The following is a 22,478-nucleotide window of genomic DNA, read 5'->3' on the forward strand; positions in this document are numbered from 1 at the left end:
TTGACTATTTCAGGGGTCATAACTCTAAAAATAGGGGGTGGACCCAAACGAAAAATAGGAGGTGCGCAATTTCGTATCATGATTAAGACTCATGCAAGGTTTCATGAATCTATATCAAATACTTTTTGAGCTAGGCATGTCACAAGATGAAAACGTGCATTTTTGACTATTTCAGGGGCCATAACCCTGAAAATGGGGGGCGGACCCAAACGAAAAATAGGAGGTGCACAAGTTCATATCATCATTAAGACTCATGCAATGTTTCATGAACCTATATCAAATACTTTTTGAGCTAGGTGTGTCACAAGGTGAAAATGTGCAATTTTGACTATTTCAGGGACCATAACTCTGAAAATAGGGGGCGGTCCCAGATGAAAAATAAAAGGTGCGCAAGTTCATATCAAGATTAAGACTCTTGCAAGGTTTCATGAATCTATATCAAATACGTTTTGAGCTAGGCATGTCACAAGGTGAAAATGTGCATTTTTGACTATTTCAGGGGCCATAACTTTGAAAATAGGGGGGCGGAGCCAAACAAAAAATAGGAGGTGCGCAAGTTCATATCATGATTAAGACTCATGCAAGGTTTCATGAATCTATAATTATCAAATACTTTTTGAGCTAGGCGTTTCAAAAGGGGCACAATAATGGTCTTACAAACGATTACACGAGAAATAAGATAATAATAATAAGAGCCGTTATGATAGTTCACTTTTGCATTTGAAGACAATCTTCTGATGTGCGTAATCCAGTTTAGATCTTTAGCTAAGACATGACCATAGAGTAGATAATGGGTTTTGAAGACATCTGTTTTTGCGCGACATTTGCTAGAGTTAAACTACTCCATGCTCCACTCATTCCCCCCCGTGATGCAAATTGAAAGTGTTCATTTTTTGTTTGGGTTTAATTAATGTCATAACTACACAATTATATGCCATATGGTTACTTTGCAGCTTTTCTGGCTGAGGAAGAAGACCCCAAGTGCTCCTCTGTGCATTATTTCATCAAGGGCAGTCACCTGGGTAAAATCACCGACCTCCCGTAAGCCAGCTGGATGGCTTCCTCACATGAAGAATTCAAAGCCCCGAGTAAGGCTCGAACCCACATCGGTGAGGGCAAGTGATTCGGAGTCAGCGACCTAAACCACTCGGCCACGAATGCTGCAAAAGTATTTAATGGATTCCAGTATTCATGAAACTCAGGGCATATGAATTGTAATATTGGATTCTTGATCAGTTATTTCACTTTGTTTGGTTTAACGTCACAACGATGCAACGTATAGGTCATATGGCGACTTTCCAGTTTTGATGGTGGATGAAGACCCCAGGTGCTCCTCCGTGCATTATTTCATCATGAGCGGGCACCTGGGTAGAACAACCGACCTTCCGAAAGTCAGCTGGATGGCTTCCTCGCATGAAGAATTTAACGCCTCGAGTGAGGCTCGAACTCACATCATAAGAGTCTTGATCAGAGAATAGACATCGATCTGCTTTATATCACATTTGATCTCAATCATTATTACTGGTAATGCCAATGATATTCCCTAGGCATCGTATGTGGGTTTTTAAGTTTGTTTTATTGACTATTTTAATTGTTTTAAATTCATTTCTTACGGTAGGGTTGAACCGTTTATATATTATAGTCTATAGTGCAGTTCTGGCGTATATATAACGCAGCGTCGAAACCAACTTTGTTTGTGGATTTGTGCGCGCAAATTAGTCAGTAACTTGTTCGTACGAATGTTACATCAATTTTATTTCTAAATTCGGCATACGTTTAAACAATGATATTGTCAATTTCATCAAGAAATTTCAATATATTCAGAAATGTAAGCTATCTTAAGATTCTATACATTTTACGACCACACCTTTTTGCAAAAATAACAATAACACAACTGTTTTGTCGAAGTTGGAAAGAAAATTAAACTTTTGAGAATTGTAATACTAGTATCTACACCAGTTTGCCAATCTGATAAAAACTGCTCATTCAAATTGTGAAAATCTTTATATATTTATAATCTGATGTTAAAAGAAGTGAGGTCCCGTAAAAATTAATTGTCAAACATACGTAAATTCCTAAAAAAAGTGTATTGGGATGAAATAACCTCTACCAATATCGTTTAAAAAATAGCTGCAATTCATCTCCCATGTCATTTTTTACAAATCAAATTTACCATTAACATGTGAGCGAGGTACTTAAATATATGCTACTAATTTACTAACTCGTACTTCGATACTTTTTTCAAAATGGACCGAGTTATTAGAATAAATTAACTGTAGATATTTCCAAAGGTGTGTAAAATATATTAATTACGTATTTGAAAAGATATTGTCAAACAGCAAGTGTTGCGCTAGAAGATCTGCCGGGAGTATATGATTTCAGTGGAAATTTATAGCTGTTTTGGCGAAATTTCTAAACAATTTCACAAAAATATTTCCTCAGTGATCATCTACACATTTTTATAAGAATATATTTTAACAGTGGTATCAGTTCCTTGCCGGTATTCTCTTAGCAGTCCCGGAAGCATGCTGTTGTTAACCCTTATCATGCTGGACATGCTTGATACTGTCTTTGCGACCAGTGTAGATCATGATCTGCATCCACATCCGTGCAGTCTGATCAAGATTGCACTGTTCGCTATTTAGTCAGTTTCTTTTTGGTAATCATCCCTTTCAACGGTTAATGGTACTATCCAAACTGAAAGATGGGCAAGTTCACTATAGAAATTTAGCAGGATAAGGTTTAAGGACAAAAATCCAATAGGAATAATATGAAGCCCCGCATCACTGTATGGATTTGCACAAATACTGCAACAGTCCTTCATGTGCTAGTACTCGAATTGAGCTGTCGTGCACGTACATCTATATAAGTTGATATATAATACAAGCTGAGGTAGAAGGTAGTTTTGAGCTGTTGGGAATATTACTTAGAAATACAGGCGGCATGTAATGCTGACGTTTTCTGCGCATTTGCGTGACGTTGCACTGCTGTGTTCGTCTGTGATTAGCTGATTAAAGTCATATTTTTCTGTCTTCTCTTTACGTCCAACCGGGAATTCTTTAAGATTCGGGCATGTTGACAAAAAAGTAGTCGTAGCGGCGTTTTGTTGCATCTTATTACAATTAATTGATAACATCTATGATCCTCAAAGTGTCGTAACTATAATCACATAAGTTTTTCTACTAAATACATGAATGACTTCACCAGTTTGACATAAAAGTGAGATAATGAAATATTTTCTTTTTTTTATTAAACTGACTCTATCTGACTGTGAAATATTGACAAATATTCCAAAACAAAAGGGTCCTGAAGGCCCTGTATCGCTCATCTGACCTATGGACATAAAGATCAGATCATCAAGATTAACATTCTGACCAAGTTTCATTAAGATATGGTCATAAATGTGGCCTCTAGAGTGTTAATTACTTTTCCTTTGATTTGACCTAGTTTTTAACCCCACATGATCCAGATTCGTTCTTTACCTAAAGATCATAAAAATTAACATTCTGATCAACTTTCATGAAGGTACAATCATAAATGTGGTCTCTAGATTGTTAACAAGCTTTACCTTTGATTGGACCTCGAGACCTAGATTTTGATCCCACTTGACCCAGATTGGACCTTGACCTTTAGATTATTAAGATTAACATTCTGACCAAGTTTCATGAAGATACAGTCATAAATGTGGCCTCTAGATTGTTAACAAGCTTTACCTTTACGTCCAACCGGGAAAATATCTGTTTATATTCTTTGATATTCGGGTAGTTTTACCTTTACGTCCAACCGGGAAAATATCTGTTTATATTCTTTGATATTCGGGTAGTTTCAAAAAAGTAGTCGTAGCGGCGTTTTGTATCATATTGGACAAGTCGCAAAAATGTGTGCGGGTGATAGCCGCAGCTGTCGAATCACTAAAATGTTTGATGAATTTTATCTTGATCGGGTAAAAAAAAAAACAGTGCCTTTGATCACTACACATAGTTACTAAGTACGCAGCACGAGGTGTAGACATTTTTACTGCCGAGTATTTATGTCGGCGTAACTATGAACCCATATGTAAATACTAAAATTGTTTCTAAAATCATACTTCACATATACATTGTATACACATAATATTGACAAATACTTTCTGCATATAAAATAAATTTCTGTAAAGGGTTTTAACCTAGATGTATGAACTATTTCCATCTATCTGTTTCTGATAACAAAATCAGCTCCATATCAGAATTGTCTGAACAAAGTTCAACCGAATCTGTAAGTAAAAGAGGAGTCTTTCATTTTCTTTGCAAAAATTGCATCAAAATGTTCATTTTGTGCCACAGTAAACCAATTCTTCCAGTCTCCTATCTGACCTGAAAGTAGAAAACTACAATGTTCTGGTATCTAGAATTTAGCTCGATAGTTCAAGGTCACGTGAAAGGTAGACTAATAAAATTATATTTCTACAGACTGGAAGTGTTGTAAGAAAACCAAAGCTATAAAGGTGTGTCATCTATCCGTATTGCTCAAATAAGGCTAGCCTTTTACCAAATGTATTTACATAGACTTGCTTTATAAAGTAGGCTTCCCCCATTTATTTCACTTTTATATTATCATCGAAATTAAATCAAAAACATATGTGTTGCTTCAAACCTTAGTTTGGGCATACCTGGAGCTTTTTTAAAATCTTTTTATCTTGTTAATTTTTATTTTTATTTCATGCATAAACTGAAAAAAAGTACAATTCTAAAAATACCAATAAACCCGCATGTAACAGTATTAGCCACGTGTACTTGTGATCGGCGTTACCATGTTTAATCGGCATAAATGATTTTTTTTCACAATTTTACGTATTGGTGCATGCTTATCTCAAACAGTCCCTACGAACCGGCCTTTCAAGTGACATCATGATTTTGTCAAATTGTCAAAACGCTATTATATACAGTTTCTTCGTTTTGCTGCACAAAAAACCCCACATGTGAGATGTTACGTGATTTTCATTTATGTTCCTTAATACGCATAAATAAAACACAACAGGGTGATTACTGTTGTATTCTGTTGAAACCAGCTGTGTATTGCTAGTGATCAAAATGAATATCCTTAAGAGTAATTGTTGCTTGGTGTAGAGCAACATTGGCCCACGTTAGACCATATGCCAACGTTTCCAGCTTTTGAATGCGCAGTAAACGCTGGGGACACCTCCCACATAACCATATAATCTAAACTTGTATTGTTGTGGCCCAATACAAAATAAAACATGCGACAGAGTATTGCAGTGGCAATACAGAGGTCCCATACTGGTGGAAAACTTTGTTAGTGTTCGTCCCTTGAGCAATGTATATAGGAGCTAAGACACAAAACCTACTTTTACTTAAATTTTAAAATAATGACATTGGCCTACAAGCGTAGATCATGTACGCAACACATTGTCTCATCATGGGGAACATTTGTGTGCAGTACTAAGACATTCCATCAACACACATAAAAAAGATGGAGCCGTAAAATGTTACTTGGGCTTCAATAGTGACCTTGACCTTTAACAGACAACCATGGGTCATGTGCGTGACACATAGTCTAATCATGGGGAACATTTGTGCGTAATATAAAAAAAATCCTTCAATGCATATAAAAGTTATGGAGTGGAAACAAATTTTTACCTGACCTGAAACAGTGACCTTGACCTTTAACCGACAAGCACTGATCATGTGTTGACAAATTATCTCAACATGGGGAACGTTTGTGTGTAGCAATAAGATACTCCATCAATGCATATAAAAGTTATGGAGCGGAAACAAGTTTTATTTGACCTTCAATAGTGACCTTGACCAATGAACTTAAATTATGGGTCATATAAGTGCATGATTAGCGGACGGAAAGACGGAGGGACGGGCGGACAGACGGAGGGCATTCCTATTGTTTTCCTATAGTCCCCTCCTGTGTTCCATTGGCAGGAGACTAACAAGCATATTGTAAATACCAACATCAATGACGGGCAATCTTTTGTGTATTTAACTACCTTTTCGGTACATTCCTGGTTTCCCATCCTTCCACTCAGCCGAATTTTCCAAAGGATCTTTTTCTTTCTTCATGTTACTAAATTCACATTTTTCCGCTATTTCTCTAATAAGCGTCGGATCGGTTTTAAGTCCGAGAAATTCGCTGATCTTAGTTATTTCCCCAATACTGTCCTAAATAATGAAAGAATGTGTCAGTCATATAACTAAAACGTATCATTAAACAGAAAGGTGAAATGCTTTTAAGTAGAACTATTATAATTTTGGCATATAACACGACCTACTTGCTATAGTCTTCTGTTGAAATTCTGGATTTACACAATTTATTACTTAACTGATAACATCTTTGATCTTCAAAGTGTCCCAACTATAATCACAGAAGTTTTTTTCTACTTAGATCTAATATATGAATGACTACTAGAAGTGAGATAATGAAATACATTTTTGTACATTCTTTTTATTATTAAACTGACTCTGTCCGACTGTGAAATATCGACAAGTATTAAAAAAAATCTGATTCAAATTATTCGAAAAATCAAAACAAGTCTGATATATATATTTTTAATAAACTGGCGTACTGACACTAATTTTGGTCCATTTTCGACCGTTTAAGGAGTATGGGACATTCGCTTTAAGCCAACTAAATATGAAAAGCGTTTAAAGCTAACAAAGAGAAAATACGCACTGTTTTCATATCTTCGTAACTCATAACATGGATTGGGTAGCCTTTGTTATCCTTGATTACCTTCTCCCACTCCAGGGTGTAATCAAACCATGAACCATAGTCCACTAAAAAAGAAAGTACACACATTCACATTTTCAAACAATTTTCTATGCGGTTAGTCAAGTGGACTTACCGAGCGTTAGTGTGCAACGGCGAAATACACCATAATGAGGTAGATAATTAATGCGTCCAAATTTAGCAAAGGCACGTATTCGTAGAAATGATTATACATCGTTATTCTGATTCAAGCGGATTTACGCCGACAACTGCTTAAAGGTCAAATACTAAGGAAAGTGAACATTTTAATTTCTTTTAAAAAGCACAGGAACTATTTCATTTCATTGGAAAATGAAAGTTGGTATGTAGAAATTCGAAATAAATCGCAGTATATGTACAATTATTTTTCTATGAAGTATGAAGAAAGTTAAAAAGACCTGGGGGGTCATTCTGTCGATTCATTGAAATTTCAACATAATACACATACATTTCTTTGAGTTCCAAAGACCTTCTGTAAATTTTGACCTGTCAATCTTCATTTTATTTAGTGTCTTGCAAAAGTCTATGCACTGGCTATGAAAAAAATTGCCAACTCACTTTCCCTTAGTAATGGACCTTTAATAAGATGTCCATTAGGGTGCGTGTTGATGTGCCCATTAGGAATGGACTAAGACATGTACATAAGGGATCTTACCTAAACCCTTCAAAAATATACATGTACATAAATCTGAAATATACACATCATGCACATACATAAATCTAAACTGTACCTGAACATAAATATAAAATCTACATGTACATAAGGAACCTTACCATGCCCTTCTAAAAATCTGTTAACGTAGTTCTCGAATTTACCATCATATTCATATTCTAGTACTTTCTTATGATGGTTATAATATGACACACAAATATCTTTTGGGTTTCGTTGAACAAACAAAATTTTAGAGTTCATTTTTAGTGTATCTTTAGGCAAAAGCCTTAATGGTAAATGTGTATTCAGAACTCTAGGGCAGACGACATTATCAAAATTCTTTTGAGACACTCCCTCTAACATGGAGGTCTCCTTGATCAGCTTGACTCTGTCCGCTGATTGGTTGACCAACATTGATGTAACTTCCCACAACCAATGGGTACCTGGAAAAGAAATAATGCATAAATCTGCAGTAAATAGGTACATACAAAGTGATAAATAACAGTTTCTTTCATAAAGTATCTCTGTCGCTGAGTTTAGTTTCTTAAAGTAATTTGCTTCAAAGACTTATGAGCATTTCCTCAAGTTAAACAACCACTGTGCCGCAGAAAATTCCAAATTTCTCATTGATATGCCAGTTGATACAATTAAATTTGATTTTATAAAACATTAAGATTTTAATATACTCGAATTTTTGAGTAATTTTTTTATTATTTTAGTAAGAGTCTTACGAGTCAAAATGTAAACATGCCTTACCAGTTATGTAGAGATATACAGCAATGTCCTTAACCTTTAGCCTGCTTTATTTCTAAAATGGGCTGGTCCATCATTCAGCCTGGGCAATACCATTTATTATTCGAAGGGGTGTTTACTGACCGTGAACAACGAACAGTGCAGACCATGATCAACCTGCACGGACGTACAGGTTGCACGGACGTATAGGCTGATCTTGGTCTGTACTTGTCGCATAGCCATCAGCAGACTAAAGGTTAAAAATAATGATAAACGATTTTCGGATGTCAAAATTTCGTTGTAAATACAATAATGGTTATTTAGCACAACTAATTCTGAACGGATGTAAAAAAGACTTAGCGTAGAGCAATTCTTGACATTTACATGTGTATATAGTTTCCTGTTATGACATATAATCGGAATGATTTTTAGGGACGTACTTAAAGGAGGTATTTTGGAAAACGTATTTACACTTCCAGTACTCAGATTCGCAGAATATGTTTTTATTCAAATGTATACTAGACCCAAATTTCAAAACTGAAAGTATGAACAATTTCTACAAATAGTTAGTGTAATTATACAAATTAACAAATTTTGAGTAGAAACAGTATTACGCATAATATGGATCGAACTTTTATCAAAAAGACTCTTAAATGTAGTGTACATTTTGAAATCATAATCATATAACATCTCACCTGCTTTTGGGTACGCGCAAATGAAAATGTCTCCTGGTTTTATTTTCCATGTCGGAATACTTCGGAATTCTTCCTCTTGGTTCTGAAGTACCTAAACAAAATTCAACATACAACGGATGGCTTAAACACGTCTTTGTTAACACTTTGTAAATTTATGTTTAGTTTATAGTAATAAGATTATGCAAATTTTACAACACTAAATATATTTTATTAGTTGTCTTGTCGTTTCCAAGCAATACATTTCAGTAATGATTTTGATAAATGATGACAGTTCCCAAATGTTCGCGGACATTTTTTTCCCAAATAAAACAAAAGTTTTACAGAGTGTTCCCTTAGACAATGTTTAAGATATCTGCCTCGTCAGCAGAGAACGGGTGTCAAATGTAAAGGCCGAAGGCGTCCCACGGCAAGACCAGTTTTTCGAAGCCGGCGACGGCCCTGAATGTATATACCTTAGGGGGTAATAGGCGAAAATCTTTTATAGAATCTCTAATAATAGTTATTACTATTTCATTATTTTCATTATTATTAAACACTGGAACAAAATATTAAACTTTCTAACAGAGAAAAATAATTTCCCACCATATCAAAAGTAGGAGTATTGTACCCGTCTACTTCCAGTACCCTGATTGTCTCTCCAGTACCATCATCTAGTCTTTTAACTGGCATTGTCAACTATATGCAATATACAAAATTTATCATCGTCAAAAATATTTGTACTATGCAAAATCCTATACTGTAACGTCAACTATCTGTCAACTTTCGTCAACATACAAAATATGGCATCATCAATTATCTGTCTACAATATACAAAATCGGGCATCATCAACTACCTACAATATACAAAATCTGGCATCGTCAACTATCTGCAATATACCGTGGCAAAATCTGGCATCATCAACAATCTGCATCAAACAAAACCTGGCATGGTCAACTTCCTGTCAACTATCTGCAACATAATAATCTGTCATTGTCAGCTTTCTGCAATAATCAAAATCTTGTATCGTCAATTATCTGTCAATTATCTGCAATATACAAAATCTGGCAACGTCAGCTATCTGCAATAATAAAATTCTTGCATCGTGAACTATTTGTCAGCCATCTGCAATATACACAATCTGGCATCGTCAACTAGCTGCAATATAAAAAATCTTGCACCGTCAACTATCTTCAATATACAAAATCTGCCATCGCCAAAATCTGGAAACTTCAATTATCTGTCAACTATCTGCAATGTACAAAGTATGGCATCGTCAACTATCTGTCAACTATCTGCAATGTACAAAGTATGGCATCGTCAACTATCTGTCAACTATATCTGCAATATATAAAATCCGGCATCTTCAACTATCAGCAATATACAAAATCCGGTATCGTCAAATATCCACGAAACATTCTTAGCTTACAACAAGACTGCCATACTCGAAACCCTGACAAACATTTCGTTTCCAAAAATATATATGTATGTATATACATACGCGGAACTTCAAACTTTTAACTGGCATAGTTGTAACTATCAACAGTGGTCAATTAGATCCATTTGTATTTTTCTCTGATGTTTATGTCCCCGTTCGCTGATGTAAAACATTTTCAAACCCACCTTCCAGTTTTTTTGCTGACGTAACGCGTTTCGGCTAACCTTAAAATCTTAATAAAGCAAGATTACTTGATTAAACATGGATGTTATCTTTTTAAATAATAACGATATCTATAACAGCCCCATTTAACTAGCACACTTATATCCAGATAATACGGCTACTAATACACTATATATATACCTCATCTTAACCGTCTTATAAAGTCAATTCTCCACTTGTTGCAAATGGCAAGAATTACACACTTTAGTTTCCTCGGCAAAATCTATAATCCAGAAAATATCTGAGATTAGCTTCTCGGCGGATGCTCCGAGGGGAAACAGAATTAAGATAATTTACTGGATTCAATTTGTCAGTAGTGAGAACTCGTGCCTTCATTTTCTATGATCAACTTTTCTAGGAAATAAAGACGTGTCGGATCAATTGATCTGAGTCAGTCTTTTCACTGATGTGCTAGCAAAGCGAGAGAGAAAGAAAACATAAAAGAAAGAAAGAAAGAAAACAATACAGTGTGTAACATTCCTGTATGCAGTTATTAAAAACAAAGAAAATAATAGGCGTGGTGCATATATCGATTTTTACATCAAAACTCGTTTTGTTAATTTTGAACATAATCATATAACAAAGTACCCTATACCTATATAAGAAACTATTCAATGGTTATAACAGCATATTAAACATTTTTCTTGAAAAGAATACTTACTACGCACGTGCAATTCAAACAAAGGCAATGCATTTAAGTCACTGAAATATGAAACAAAATAGCATTGTCTATTCTTCCAAGATAAAGATTTTTCACCAGAATATTGTTGAATTCTGTATAAATTAGCCGCACCTTGAGAAAACCAACATAGTGCATTTGCGATCAGCATGGGTCCAGACCAGCCTGCGCATCCGCGCAGTCTGATCATTAAACAATTCATTTTATGAAGGATGATGCAATTATAATGTGCATGATCCAAAAACCATGGTACGAGAGATAAATTCAAACCAGCAGACAAGTCCATGCACCCTTTGCTCTAATTAATCTTGACTTTTATGTCTCTGGTAGTAATAGGTTGGTTAAGTAGCGGCTAACTTGGACTTCATAATTTATACGATTGTGTAGGGTATAGTAATATACTAAATGTATTTACCGAATTTTTGAGAATAAGTACAACAAGCAAATTCGATGAATTGGAATCCCCCGCCGAAAGGGTCAGAGTTGAGGAATGGCAAAAAAATATATCCTGCAAAAAGTTAAGAATGTTACCAAGAAGCAAATAATTTCATTAGTCAAATCAAATTAAAAGAAAATGAATGGTTTGTTTGGGTGGGGGGGGGGGGGGGGGGGGGGGGGGCGAGGATACAACACTTTACATGTAGATTATAAATATTGGTAGAAAACGAAAAATGAAAAAAAAAATGGGGGGGGGGGTGAGGGGGAGGGGGGGTGACCAATGTAAGGTGGTGACCAGGTGTAGGTACACAACATCACATGTTTATAATAAATGTGCATGGAAAAGAATGGAAGAGGTTTAATGAAATTCTTCCAATTGGTTGGTTTGTTATGTACAGATCTGTGGATTTTTAAACAATTAAAGGGCAATAACTAAATGGAAAATAGACCAATCGAAAAAAAACTTGAAGGGCATCGTCGCAGTATCTTGGTTCATGTCTATTTCAAGTCTGATGAAATTCTACCTGCTAGTTACTGAGAAATGGCTGCAGACGGACATTTTTCATTAAATCAAGGGCAATAACTCTGAGGGAAATTGACCTATCAAAAAAAAAACTTGACGGGCATCAGCGCAGTATCTTGGTTCATGTCTATTTCAAATTTGATGAAATTCTACCTGTTAGTTACTGAGAAATGGCTGCAGACAGACATTTTTTATTAAATCAAGGGCAATAACTCTGAGGGAAATTGACCAATCAAAAAAAAAACTTGACGGGCATCATCGCAGTATGTTGGTTCATGTTTATTTCAAGTTTCATGAAATTCTACCAAGTAGTTACTGAGAAATGGCTGCGGACGAACGGACGGACGGACTGACGGACGGACAACGCCATTTCATCGGCGGGGGATAAAAATTAACTCCAAGTAAGATAACACACCATCTCCATTTTCATTTTAGAACTTATTACTGCTTTTCATTATACCTATTTATTATTAACTTTTGAAGAGGATGAAGTGTTCGGAAATAAACATTTTGCCATTTACAATAAAGTTTTTGGTTTCACATTGTCTACATGGTACAGAAAATCATACTGCTGTATCAGTTTTTTTTCTCTCACAAAATACGATATAGCTGCATGGTTACTTTCTTTATAAATATTGCAAATATTGCAAATATTTTATAAGTAAATTTCAAACCACTAAAATAATACATTTTTATCTGACGGCTTAACCATACAGCCTGGTGCAAGTTGAATATAACCCTAGATTACCACAGTGGCCAGGGAGTAGCTGGAGTTTACTTCCATAATTAGAAGAAAACATAAATGTATAAAAGAAATATGACAGAACAAACAAAGGGACGGGAACCAGTCTAAAAATACGAAACCACTCACTTTATCAGGAGAAAATGTATGTCTTCTGTGTTATATAACTGACAGGTTTATCAGCAATAAGATTGAATTTAGAGAACCAGTTTATTTCATGGACTACACTAAATAACAAGTTCACTTGGCAGTCGAGAATATACAGACACGTTCATTATTTATAACTGGTGGACACACTCACACTGGCCATAGCTTTATCAGATCAAGTGGTTCCAACGTTGTTTGAATGGTGAATTTTACGCCGATCAAATGGAGAAATATGGCCGATACTACAAATTTCCGGTATTGTAAGTATGATTTGAAGGAATTTCTACCCATTAAATAACGAATCAAATGAAAACGATGGGTGCACCTGGAGCGCAAATGTGTCTATGTTTTAGCACATGTGTCCATTTAGCTGAGATTTGTGCCGCTTATTCAAAAATGGCCGCCAATTTTAATTTGCCACGCCAATATGTGGCAAAAACAGCAAGTACTTCTGTACACGCTATCTTAAAAATTCTTTCGCAAAAGTAAAGTACTTCAAATTCTGATGCACGCCATACTTTTCAATTTGATTTTATGGCACCAACAAAGCAGCAGTCAACATTAAAAACTTAACTTTCCCATGGGAAATGCTATTTTCCCATAGGAATGCGGTCTTTTCCCATGGGAAATCCACTTTCCCATGGGAAAATAACTTTCCCATGGGAAGAACATGTGATAAATTTTCCCATGGGAAAGTGGATTTCCCATGGGAATTTCCCATGGGAAATATATTTGTTTCTTAAAATGATAAATCATTATCTTTTAAACTTATTCTACACCAGGCACATCATAACATGACTCTGGAAAAAGTTATTTGTCATTTTATTATTTTACAGATTTTCCCATGGGAAACCGTTCCCATATTTCGGCCATGGGAGGACGTTCCTATGGGAATCATTTCCTATGGGAAATATTTCCGATGGGAAGACTTTTAGATTATTCCCATGGGAAATATTTCCTATGGGATATATTTCCCATGGGAAATATTTCCGACGGGAATGAATTCCGGTGGGAATATTAAATATAAAATAAGTCATGTGTATAATTTTCTACAGAAAAGTACTTTATAAGAAACTGAATATTCTAAACTGAATAATACCTTTTTAAATATGAAAGTCTTCGATAATATCGTTTAAATTGGCATCAAATGGGAAATAGAGTATGTCAAATGGGAAATAGAGTATGGTCATGTGTCTTCTACAGGCGATATTTCTTTTCACATTTACTTACTGCAAAATTACATCTAAACCGCACTGCTGTGATCTGGAGTTACTACTCGTACTAGCCGTAATAATGCTGGACAGGTTTGAGTCTTATCTTTGCGGCCAGTGTAAATCATGATCAACTATCACATCCGTGCAGTCTGATCATGATCTGCACTGTTCGCCATTCAGTCGGTGTCCTTTTGTAAGCACCTCCTTTAACAGTTAATTGTACTGTCCAAAGTGAAAGATGGACAAGTTCGTTGTAGAAATTCATCGGGGTTAGGGCTTAAATAGAGTTTAATATTCTCTCTCTTCTTTATACGTTCTAATGCCAAAAAATCTCCAAAGCGAATATAAAACAAACACTAGCTTTAATTTAAATCCAAAGTCATACTCATATTCATTATGCATATTTCCTATAACCCTTTTTGTGTTTAGCATACAATAAAAATACTGCAAAACTACAAAACAAAACAAAAAAAACTGACATAGGCTCTATTGAGTATCATCCTTCATCAAACTCCTGTTCAAATTATTTGATCGTAGTAGTGGCGAGTCTGCACTGTGACACGGTCGTGCAACAGTCACGATTAAAACAAATCCACATTAATGCTGGTTTGCTGTCATTATCACATATCAAAATATAAGTATCTATATCTATACGCAGATGGTGTACTGAATTAAATCTAAAAAGAAATTGCTAATTTAAAATCTTCGGAGCACTTGCACTTTAGCGGTCCCTATAATAATAGTAGTTTAATAATGTCTTAAATATCAAAAGTTAAAAAGTGTAACTTTATTGTGAGATGAATATATTTGGGGGCAGCAGCCCCCACACCCCCGCTTTACCCTACACCCCCAACTTGCTGCGCATGCGCATTGTAAACTTCCGGGGACCGCTAAAGTGCATTCTACCCAAATCTTCTATTAAATATGTGTTGCTATTATAATCCAAAACATACTTATTTCGTTCGCAAAAGTACTACGTTTGTAGTGTGCGGCCAGTTTTTTTATCTCTAAATAACACGGAGTACTTTTTTTCGGAGATTACATATTATAACTTGTATCGAAAAAAAATCTAATTTTAAATATTAACGCCCAATAAAGAATCAATGTATTCCTAATATCGAGGCTTCACAATCAGTCTTGAGTTCTTACATATTTATAAGAAATGAAGTTCAGCAAATTCGGCCGAGTTTTGGTAGCGACAAAATACGTTGCAAGGGTACATATGATTAGTTAAGGACCATGGGTTGAAACGTATTTTGGTAGGGGTTTTTTTACATCAGGGGCTGTGCTCATTTTTACATAATGCACAAAAGAGAGAGATAAAAGGAGGGAATGTCTTCTATAAAAATGGTGGGGGAGGGGGTTTGGAGTTCCCCTGCCGAGATATAGTTTTCGTATAAAAACAACCAAAATGTAGATTCCTGGGCGTTTGAAAAGGGCCTCATACGACGCTTCCTATGCAATAACATTGTATTATTTTGTTGTTTTAATGTGCTATTGTTGTCGGAGGGATAACCCATCGAGAGTTTTAAAGCACGAAAATATTGAATTCTGTAAAACGAAGTATAACTGTGAGAATGACACGTGGGTCCTCCACCTAGGTTTATTTTTAAAACATCCTACATAAACATAAATGGTGAATTCTGTGCGTGTTTTAGGGGTCTTAGATAAATATTTCTTACACACCGGACTGGCGTTTCCGGTGATTTCACCCATGCCGGCAACGATGTAACTCATTGCAGAGTTGGAGCGTCTTCTGCGCATGCCCGAAAGTGAATATCAATTGTAGCGCACGGCAAAAATATGCATATTTTTGCATGTCCGCACGCATTTAGTGTACAATATGCATAAAATACTGACTAAAGGTTAGGGTTAGTATCAGCATGGTTACAAAATATATACATTTAAGATATTTTTCGTTCAAAATTAGTTAATCCGGTATGAACCGGAGTCTGTAATTTATACCGGCGCTCCATGTCTGCATTGAGTCACAGTCTGCCGGCAAAACCTATCTGGCACCCCCATGCCAGATGAGTCTCGTGCTGTTAATGACAACCTAAAATACGAAAAAAGCAGGTACCTTGATAGTTTCTCTCCATTCCTTATAGTATATTTCTTGATTCAAAATACGTTAGTTTAACATAACGTTACGCAACAAAACGATAAAACTAAACTGGAACTTTGTTACTATAGTATTCTGCATAACGCAAAGAATCATGACGTCACTTCTGCTTACGGACGTTGATTTCCTGCGCTTTGTGTTCATTCTCTACTATAAGAAATAGTGCTGCGTAGGCCTAAGTATTTCTACATGTTATTTGTAAAATACGGTATGCAAGGAAAATAATGTGCCAGAATAAAATGCTAGAATGTATACGATATGCAAGCCTCATTACCGCCCAATGCGCAGGTGCCTTCTATCCGATTCGTAAACACATGACTGATATTATTATTCCGACACAAAAAGATTTTTTTCTCTTTAAAGGCGATGGGTTTCGACAGTCCACCACAAATATCTTTGAAACACAATGTATAAGAATGGTAGAATGTGACCGGGGGCTTACTCGAATAATTTTCCAAAAACTGAATTCTCCGACGTTAGATTTAGATTTTTATTTTGGTGTATACATGCGAGTGGTGTTCTGGGGTGCTCCCCGGAAAACGCATGGAAATGGTGGGTTCTGTGTGTTAAGATGGGTTAGAAATATATCATTTACTCTGAACTGAAGCTTCCTCTGCAAAAAGGTCATGTATCATATTTTTTATCTACATATATAAATGCGAATGATTTTCTATAAATATTTATCGCGGAATTTGGTGTTTTCTTCATTTGTATACGACGTATTATGAGAACACCTGCGGCGAGCGGCGGGCGGCGGGCGGGCTGCTCGAAAGGTTGTCCGCTATCTAACTTGAGCAGTTCTTATCCAGTGTTCACCCACTAAACTTGGTCAGAATGTTCACATCTCGGGCAAGTTCGATAATCAGCCGGATTGTCTAGTAGTTCTGGAGATACACCCCTTTAATTGCTTAAAATTGCAAGTATTGACAACATCCGCTCTTTAACTTGAGCAGTTATAATCCAGTATCCACCAAACTTGGTCAGGATGCTGATTTGCAATATATCTCGGCCAAGATCGATAACTAGTCGGATCATCTCAGTAGCTCTGGAGCTATACCACTCGAATAACTCAAAATTGCGAATGTTGACAGTTTCCGCTCTCTTACTTGGGCAGTTCTTTTGTCCAATGTTCACCTAACTTGGTAATAATATTTATGGTCATAATATCCCGCGCAAGTTTAATGACCGGCTGCAAAAAGCACTTCCCTTTAGCTTTTTGATAGATTTAATGTGTGTTTGTGATTCTTCCTGCATTACGGGCGTATTTTGTGACAGTTTCGCACTCTTGTTTGAGTCTGTGAAAATTGACAAGCCTGTTTCACTAAGTAAATTGTGGTGAACAGTTGTGCCAAGTTCCTTCAGTATTTCTCGTTGTATGTCAAAGTTAGATTTGCTTTGACCTCTCTCACGTGTGTTCCAATGGCCCTTTCGGACTGAATTAGGGTCGTTATATTTTCAAGGTCAAAAGGCCAAGGTCGGATGAGCGACTAAGTTCCATCATGACTCTTTTTGAAATAATATTGTCCATTCGTCACAAAATGTTCTTTTTGTAAATCATGAGATTATTATTAATATCGTTTTGCGTTGGATGTTTATATATCCATCGTATTTTGGTACTATATTTTTGTAAAGTACCAAACTGCGTTGAGTGAAACGCATTTTGGTAGTGATTACCAAAACTCGGCCGAATTTCGGTAGCGACTACCAAAATGCGTTGCTACCATTTTGAGATGCAACAAAGCACTGTAGCAAGTCTAGAGACCATCGGTTAGATGATATGAGATGAAATTCCCCGAGACCGTAACGTCCGTATATAGTTATTCTTCTTTGTTGTCTGCATATACCGAGGCATTTTTTTTTTCGATGTTTTTCGGTTTAGGTTTATGTACAGTCCGGAGACTGGTTGTCTGCAAGAACAACACAGCACCATGAATCAGTCACAGATATTCCTAAATCGTGTCAACATGTTTTCGTAATGAAAACTGTATATATGCAACGGAAAAAAAGCAGACACCTTTTTAAAAAAAGTAAGGAAGTGTAAATGATGTCAAGTTTCTGCGCCGAGTGCAAACAATACTAAAAATCCTAATGCCAGTGCGGGAACGCGGTGAATGACGTCACCGTCACACCAGCTGCCCGTAAATTTTGCAAAGTATGTTATTTGCTGTAACAGGTATGATGACAATAAATGTTAACTGTTTCGAGCGATGTTTCACTTTCTTATGAGTGGCGAATATATAAAAGATAAATTCCCATTCTAGGCGGTGTCTTAATTCATATAAAGGGATGAAAATCCCGAGACGGTAACGTCCGTATATAGTTATTCATCTTTGTTGTCTGCATATACTGAGGCAATTTTTAGATGTTTTTTCCGGTTCCGGTTTATGTACAGTCCGCAGACTGGTTATCTGCATGAGAAACAGGGCACCCCGGATCAGTTAATACATAAATTCATAAAACGTGCCAACAAGATTCTTTTGGCTGCGACTAAAAACAAATCTGGTGGGCCTGTGATATATTACAGACTCCGGTATCAGATCTAAACCGGATTCAAGCAATTTAAACAAAAAATATCTTAGATTTTATATTTTGTAACCATAGTGATAGTTACTCTAACCTTTAGTCAGTATGTTGTGCGTAGTATATTCTAAATGGGTGCGGACATGCAAAGAATTGCGCAATTTTGCCGCGCTCCAATTGGAGGTATGTGTACCGTAAGGGTTGACACAGCATGTATGGCTAATGAATTTCATGGGTTTGAGCCCATATTCGCCAGTCCTTTTAAATAAAGATAGGACAGAAAACTCACGTAGACCCTGTACTTATGAAGACATCGCTATGACACTATGATCATACGCTGGCACAACTTTATCTATATCTTTTTACTGATCGAACTGACAATTATCTTCGCTGGGGATCGAAGTCGTGTCCCCTAAATGAAAGTCCAGCGTGTTAAAGACTAGACCACAGACCAGATGTTTATCAGTCCGATGTAACAGTAATTTCTTTAGTCATCTTGTATGTAGCAAACGTTTGTTTGGCAGTGGTGCTGGGTAATCGCGTGCCTAGTCCCTCGTTCTGCGGGCCTGTAATATTCGCATATATTTGTGACAGCGAAGTTTCCTGTGGAGTTCCGCAGGAAACATACCTGAAAAGAGCTCTGGACATACAGATGGGCGGACATAGCGATGCTCCCTGATTCCTTTCAATAAAATCATTCATACCGTATTACCTAGGCATAATTTCACATAGCGCATCATCATCCATAAGTAAGCTCTATACGTGACGATCATGCCTTTTCGACGCATAGAGCTTATCTCACATGTAAGCTCTTTGCGTCACAGTTTGACGCATAGAGCTCACATTTAAGCTCTATGCGCTGTAAGCTCACTGCGGTTCCCTTCCTGACTTACACATAAGACACAAAGATAAAGACTGCCACTGTCCGTGAACTACGTCTATACTCAACTTATCTATGTTTTATAAACTTTAAAACCATTATAATATATCAAAACAAAAAAAATACATTTATAAGAACAACTTATTTACGACCGATTAGTAGTATTGCCAGTACACAAGTTTATTTAATATACATATCGATAAATTTGCTTACTCTATATACTTAAACCATTCTATGTACTTTGACCGTATCGTTTTTATTCTATGTTTTTAAATTGTTGCCATTCTGTCAATTTTTAATGTTTTTTCCAGGGGTCAAATTTAACAATAGTTTGTACTAGCTGAAATTAGCTAGTGCTCTTTTTGATCACTAGCTAAAATGAAAAGCGACCGGTTAAAGTTAATAATATTTAATTACTCTGTTAATATTTTACTGGCCAAAACTTATTGAATGATCTCTGTTAGTAGCCGGTCACAAACAAAAATATTTTCTATTAGCTTAAAATAGCTCGAGCCATTTTTGTTGAACAATAAAATATCATAAACTTAAATGACAACATTCCTTTCATGAAGAAAAATGTGTACCTCCAAAACAATTAAACTTTATTAAAGCTCTGAAGACATTTGCTTGTTATATTATTGACTAGCTGAAATTAGCTAGTACATTTCAAACCCACTAGCTATTTTAAAATTCCACTAGCATTTAGCTTGTATGCTTGTCTAAATTTGAACCCTGGTTTTTCTATTCTGTCTTTTTTTGCATTTTCCAGCAAAAGGTCTAATTTTTATGATCGTAGCGGTATAGATTGATTTACTCATAAAACAAGATAGCTATTTACGATCGCGCTGTATGAAATTTTACAAGTAAATTAATTGCAATTTTGCTTTCTTTTACTTTAATATATTACTAAAAATGCCATAGGACTCGAGCTATATGTATTTTACTGACACATATACTGTACCACTGCGCATGACCACCGGAAGGCGACGGTAGGATGGTGAAAATGCGATGGTACGATGTTGAAAATGCGATGGTACGATGATGAAAACGCGATGACACGATGATGAAAACAAGATGGTATGATGATGAAAACGCGATGGTACGATAGTGAAAACGCGATAGTACGATGATGAAAACGCGATATTACATAGACATTTCACCATCGTACCATCGCGATTTCATCATCGTGCCATCGCGTTTTCACCATCATACCATTGTTGTTTCATCATCGTACCATCGTGCATCGCGGTTTAGTATTAGATTGTCCAAACGGAACACCGTATTTTATAAACAACTTTATATAAACAATTTATTTACGTCCGATACTTTTCCATACACAGGTTTATTTTTAGATTACACGCCACGCCTATGTCATATCGATAAATATGTTACTCTATGCACTTTACTGTTCGCATTATAGTTAACAATTTCGCTTTACTGTATGTTTTTAAATTGATGGCATTTTTTCATTATTAAAGATTTTTCTATTCTGTTTTTTGCCTTTTCCAGCCAAAAGTCTAAATTAAATGATCGCAGTAGTTTTAAATTATTTACTTTTAAAACATAATAACTATTTACGATCGCGCTGTATGAAATTTTCCCGGTAATTTTACTGCAAATCGGCCGTTTTTTATGTAATTTTGTTTGATTTAATGTTTATATCCTAATGAAAATGCCCTGATATTCTAGCTATATTTATCCTTTATCAATGTTGAAAGTCTGAAGCAAATTTGTTAAATAATAAAAGCTCTACACGCGTTTCCTGTGTACGGGACACCTAAATTTCGAGATATAACTTTTAGCTAAAACTTTCCTGTTTACCTGTTGCATGCTTACAGTTGCCTGTCGTCGTCTGCTTGTTTACTACTAGTTTATCCTATGGTGGTCTTTTACTTATACCTGTTACTTCGGTCTGTATGTTGTTTATCTCACCATATGTCCCTAACATTATTATATATACAAATGCTGGCCTAACTTTATTTAAAATAATATTTACTATCTGTGGTTACTTCTTGATTACTATTATTACATGTTAAAATTGTGTAAAATTTGGTTAAAATTGTTAAAACTAGCTAAAATTTGATCAAATCATTGCGGCCTATACTGAAGAACGAAACACAAAGACTCTTATTTCTGATATTTCTTGTGCCTAAAGTTTTAAAAATTTGATATAAAATTATATTTAAAACTAATGTAGTAAAAACAGGTGACCATCATTGCCGAAATGTAAAGTGGGTGCACGGAAATGTCTCTTAGTTTTAAAATTGTAGTCTAAAATTATCCTTAAAATGGCTTAAAATTACGTATGTTTTCTTTAATTTTCTTTTTTTTGAAAAATTATTCTAGTTTAAAGATTTTAAGTGATAGTTACAGTAAAGGTCTTTAAGCTATTTATTATAAAACAATATAAGAAATACATGTATATATACATTTATTATAAACTAAACAATATAAGATGAATTATTAAAATATATAAGAGTAAAAACCTCTTTCGGACTTTTCAGGCTACGCTCTGTTAATAATCAGCTCCTGTTACTATGTTTAATATGTGAATAGATAAGTAAACAAAACTTTAAGAGATAAAATTAATTGCAGATTTACACATCATCATTAAAGCGATGTGAAGACGCCAATTTCAAGAAGGAAGTGTCTAGGGGTACGGATCCGTACCTCTAGACCCAGATTCTAGAGGTACGGATCCGTACCCCTAGACAACACTGTATAGGATTGTCTACGGGTACGGA

General features: G+C 35.7%; 1 protein-coding gene across 9 annotated transcripts in view; it reads right to left on the reverse strand.

Moving 5' to 3' along the window:
* Nucleotides 1-3,233: 3,233 nt before the first annotated feature.
* The window catches only part of LOC123533375 (sulfotransferase 1A2-like), a 107,360-nt gene continuing 88,115 nt past the window's right edge, over nt 3,234-22,478 (reverse strand). For 3 of the 9 annotated variants that reach the window (XM_053520114.1, XM_053520111.1, XM_053520113.1), the window contains exons 2-7: nt 9,415-9,507; nt 8,833-8,923; nt 7,528-7,848; nt 6,679-6,782; nt 5,996-6,167; nt 3,234-4,352 (exon numbers count right to left, since the gene is read on the reverse strand). In XM_053520114.1, coding sequence (XP_053376089.1) covers nt 4,243-4,352; nt 5,996-6,167; nt 6,679-6,782; nt 7,528-7,848; nt 8,833-8,923; nt 9,415-9,501 — 885 coding nt within the window. In that variant the 5' untranslated portion in view covers nt 9,502-9,507 and the 3' untranslated portion in view covers nt 3,234-4,242. Of the gene's footprint in view, nt 4,353-5,995; nt 6,168-6,678; nt 6,783-7,527; nt 7,849-8,832; nt 8,924-9,414; nt 9,508-10,310; nt 10,446-10,610; nt 10,693-22,478 lie in introns of those variants that run through there. The other 6 variants (XM_053520118.1, XM_053520112.1, XM_053520110.1 and 3 more) reach the window with 6 other exon arrangements.

This window comes from Mercenaria mercenaria, chromosome 12 (genome assembly GCF_021730395.1).
Source record: "Mercenaria mercenaria strain notata chromosome 12, MADL_Memer_1, whole genome shotgun sequence".
In the NCBI taxonomy this organism is placed as follows: Eukaryota; Metazoa; Mollusca; class Bivalvia; order Venerida; family Veneridae; genus Mercenaria; species Mercenaria mercenaria.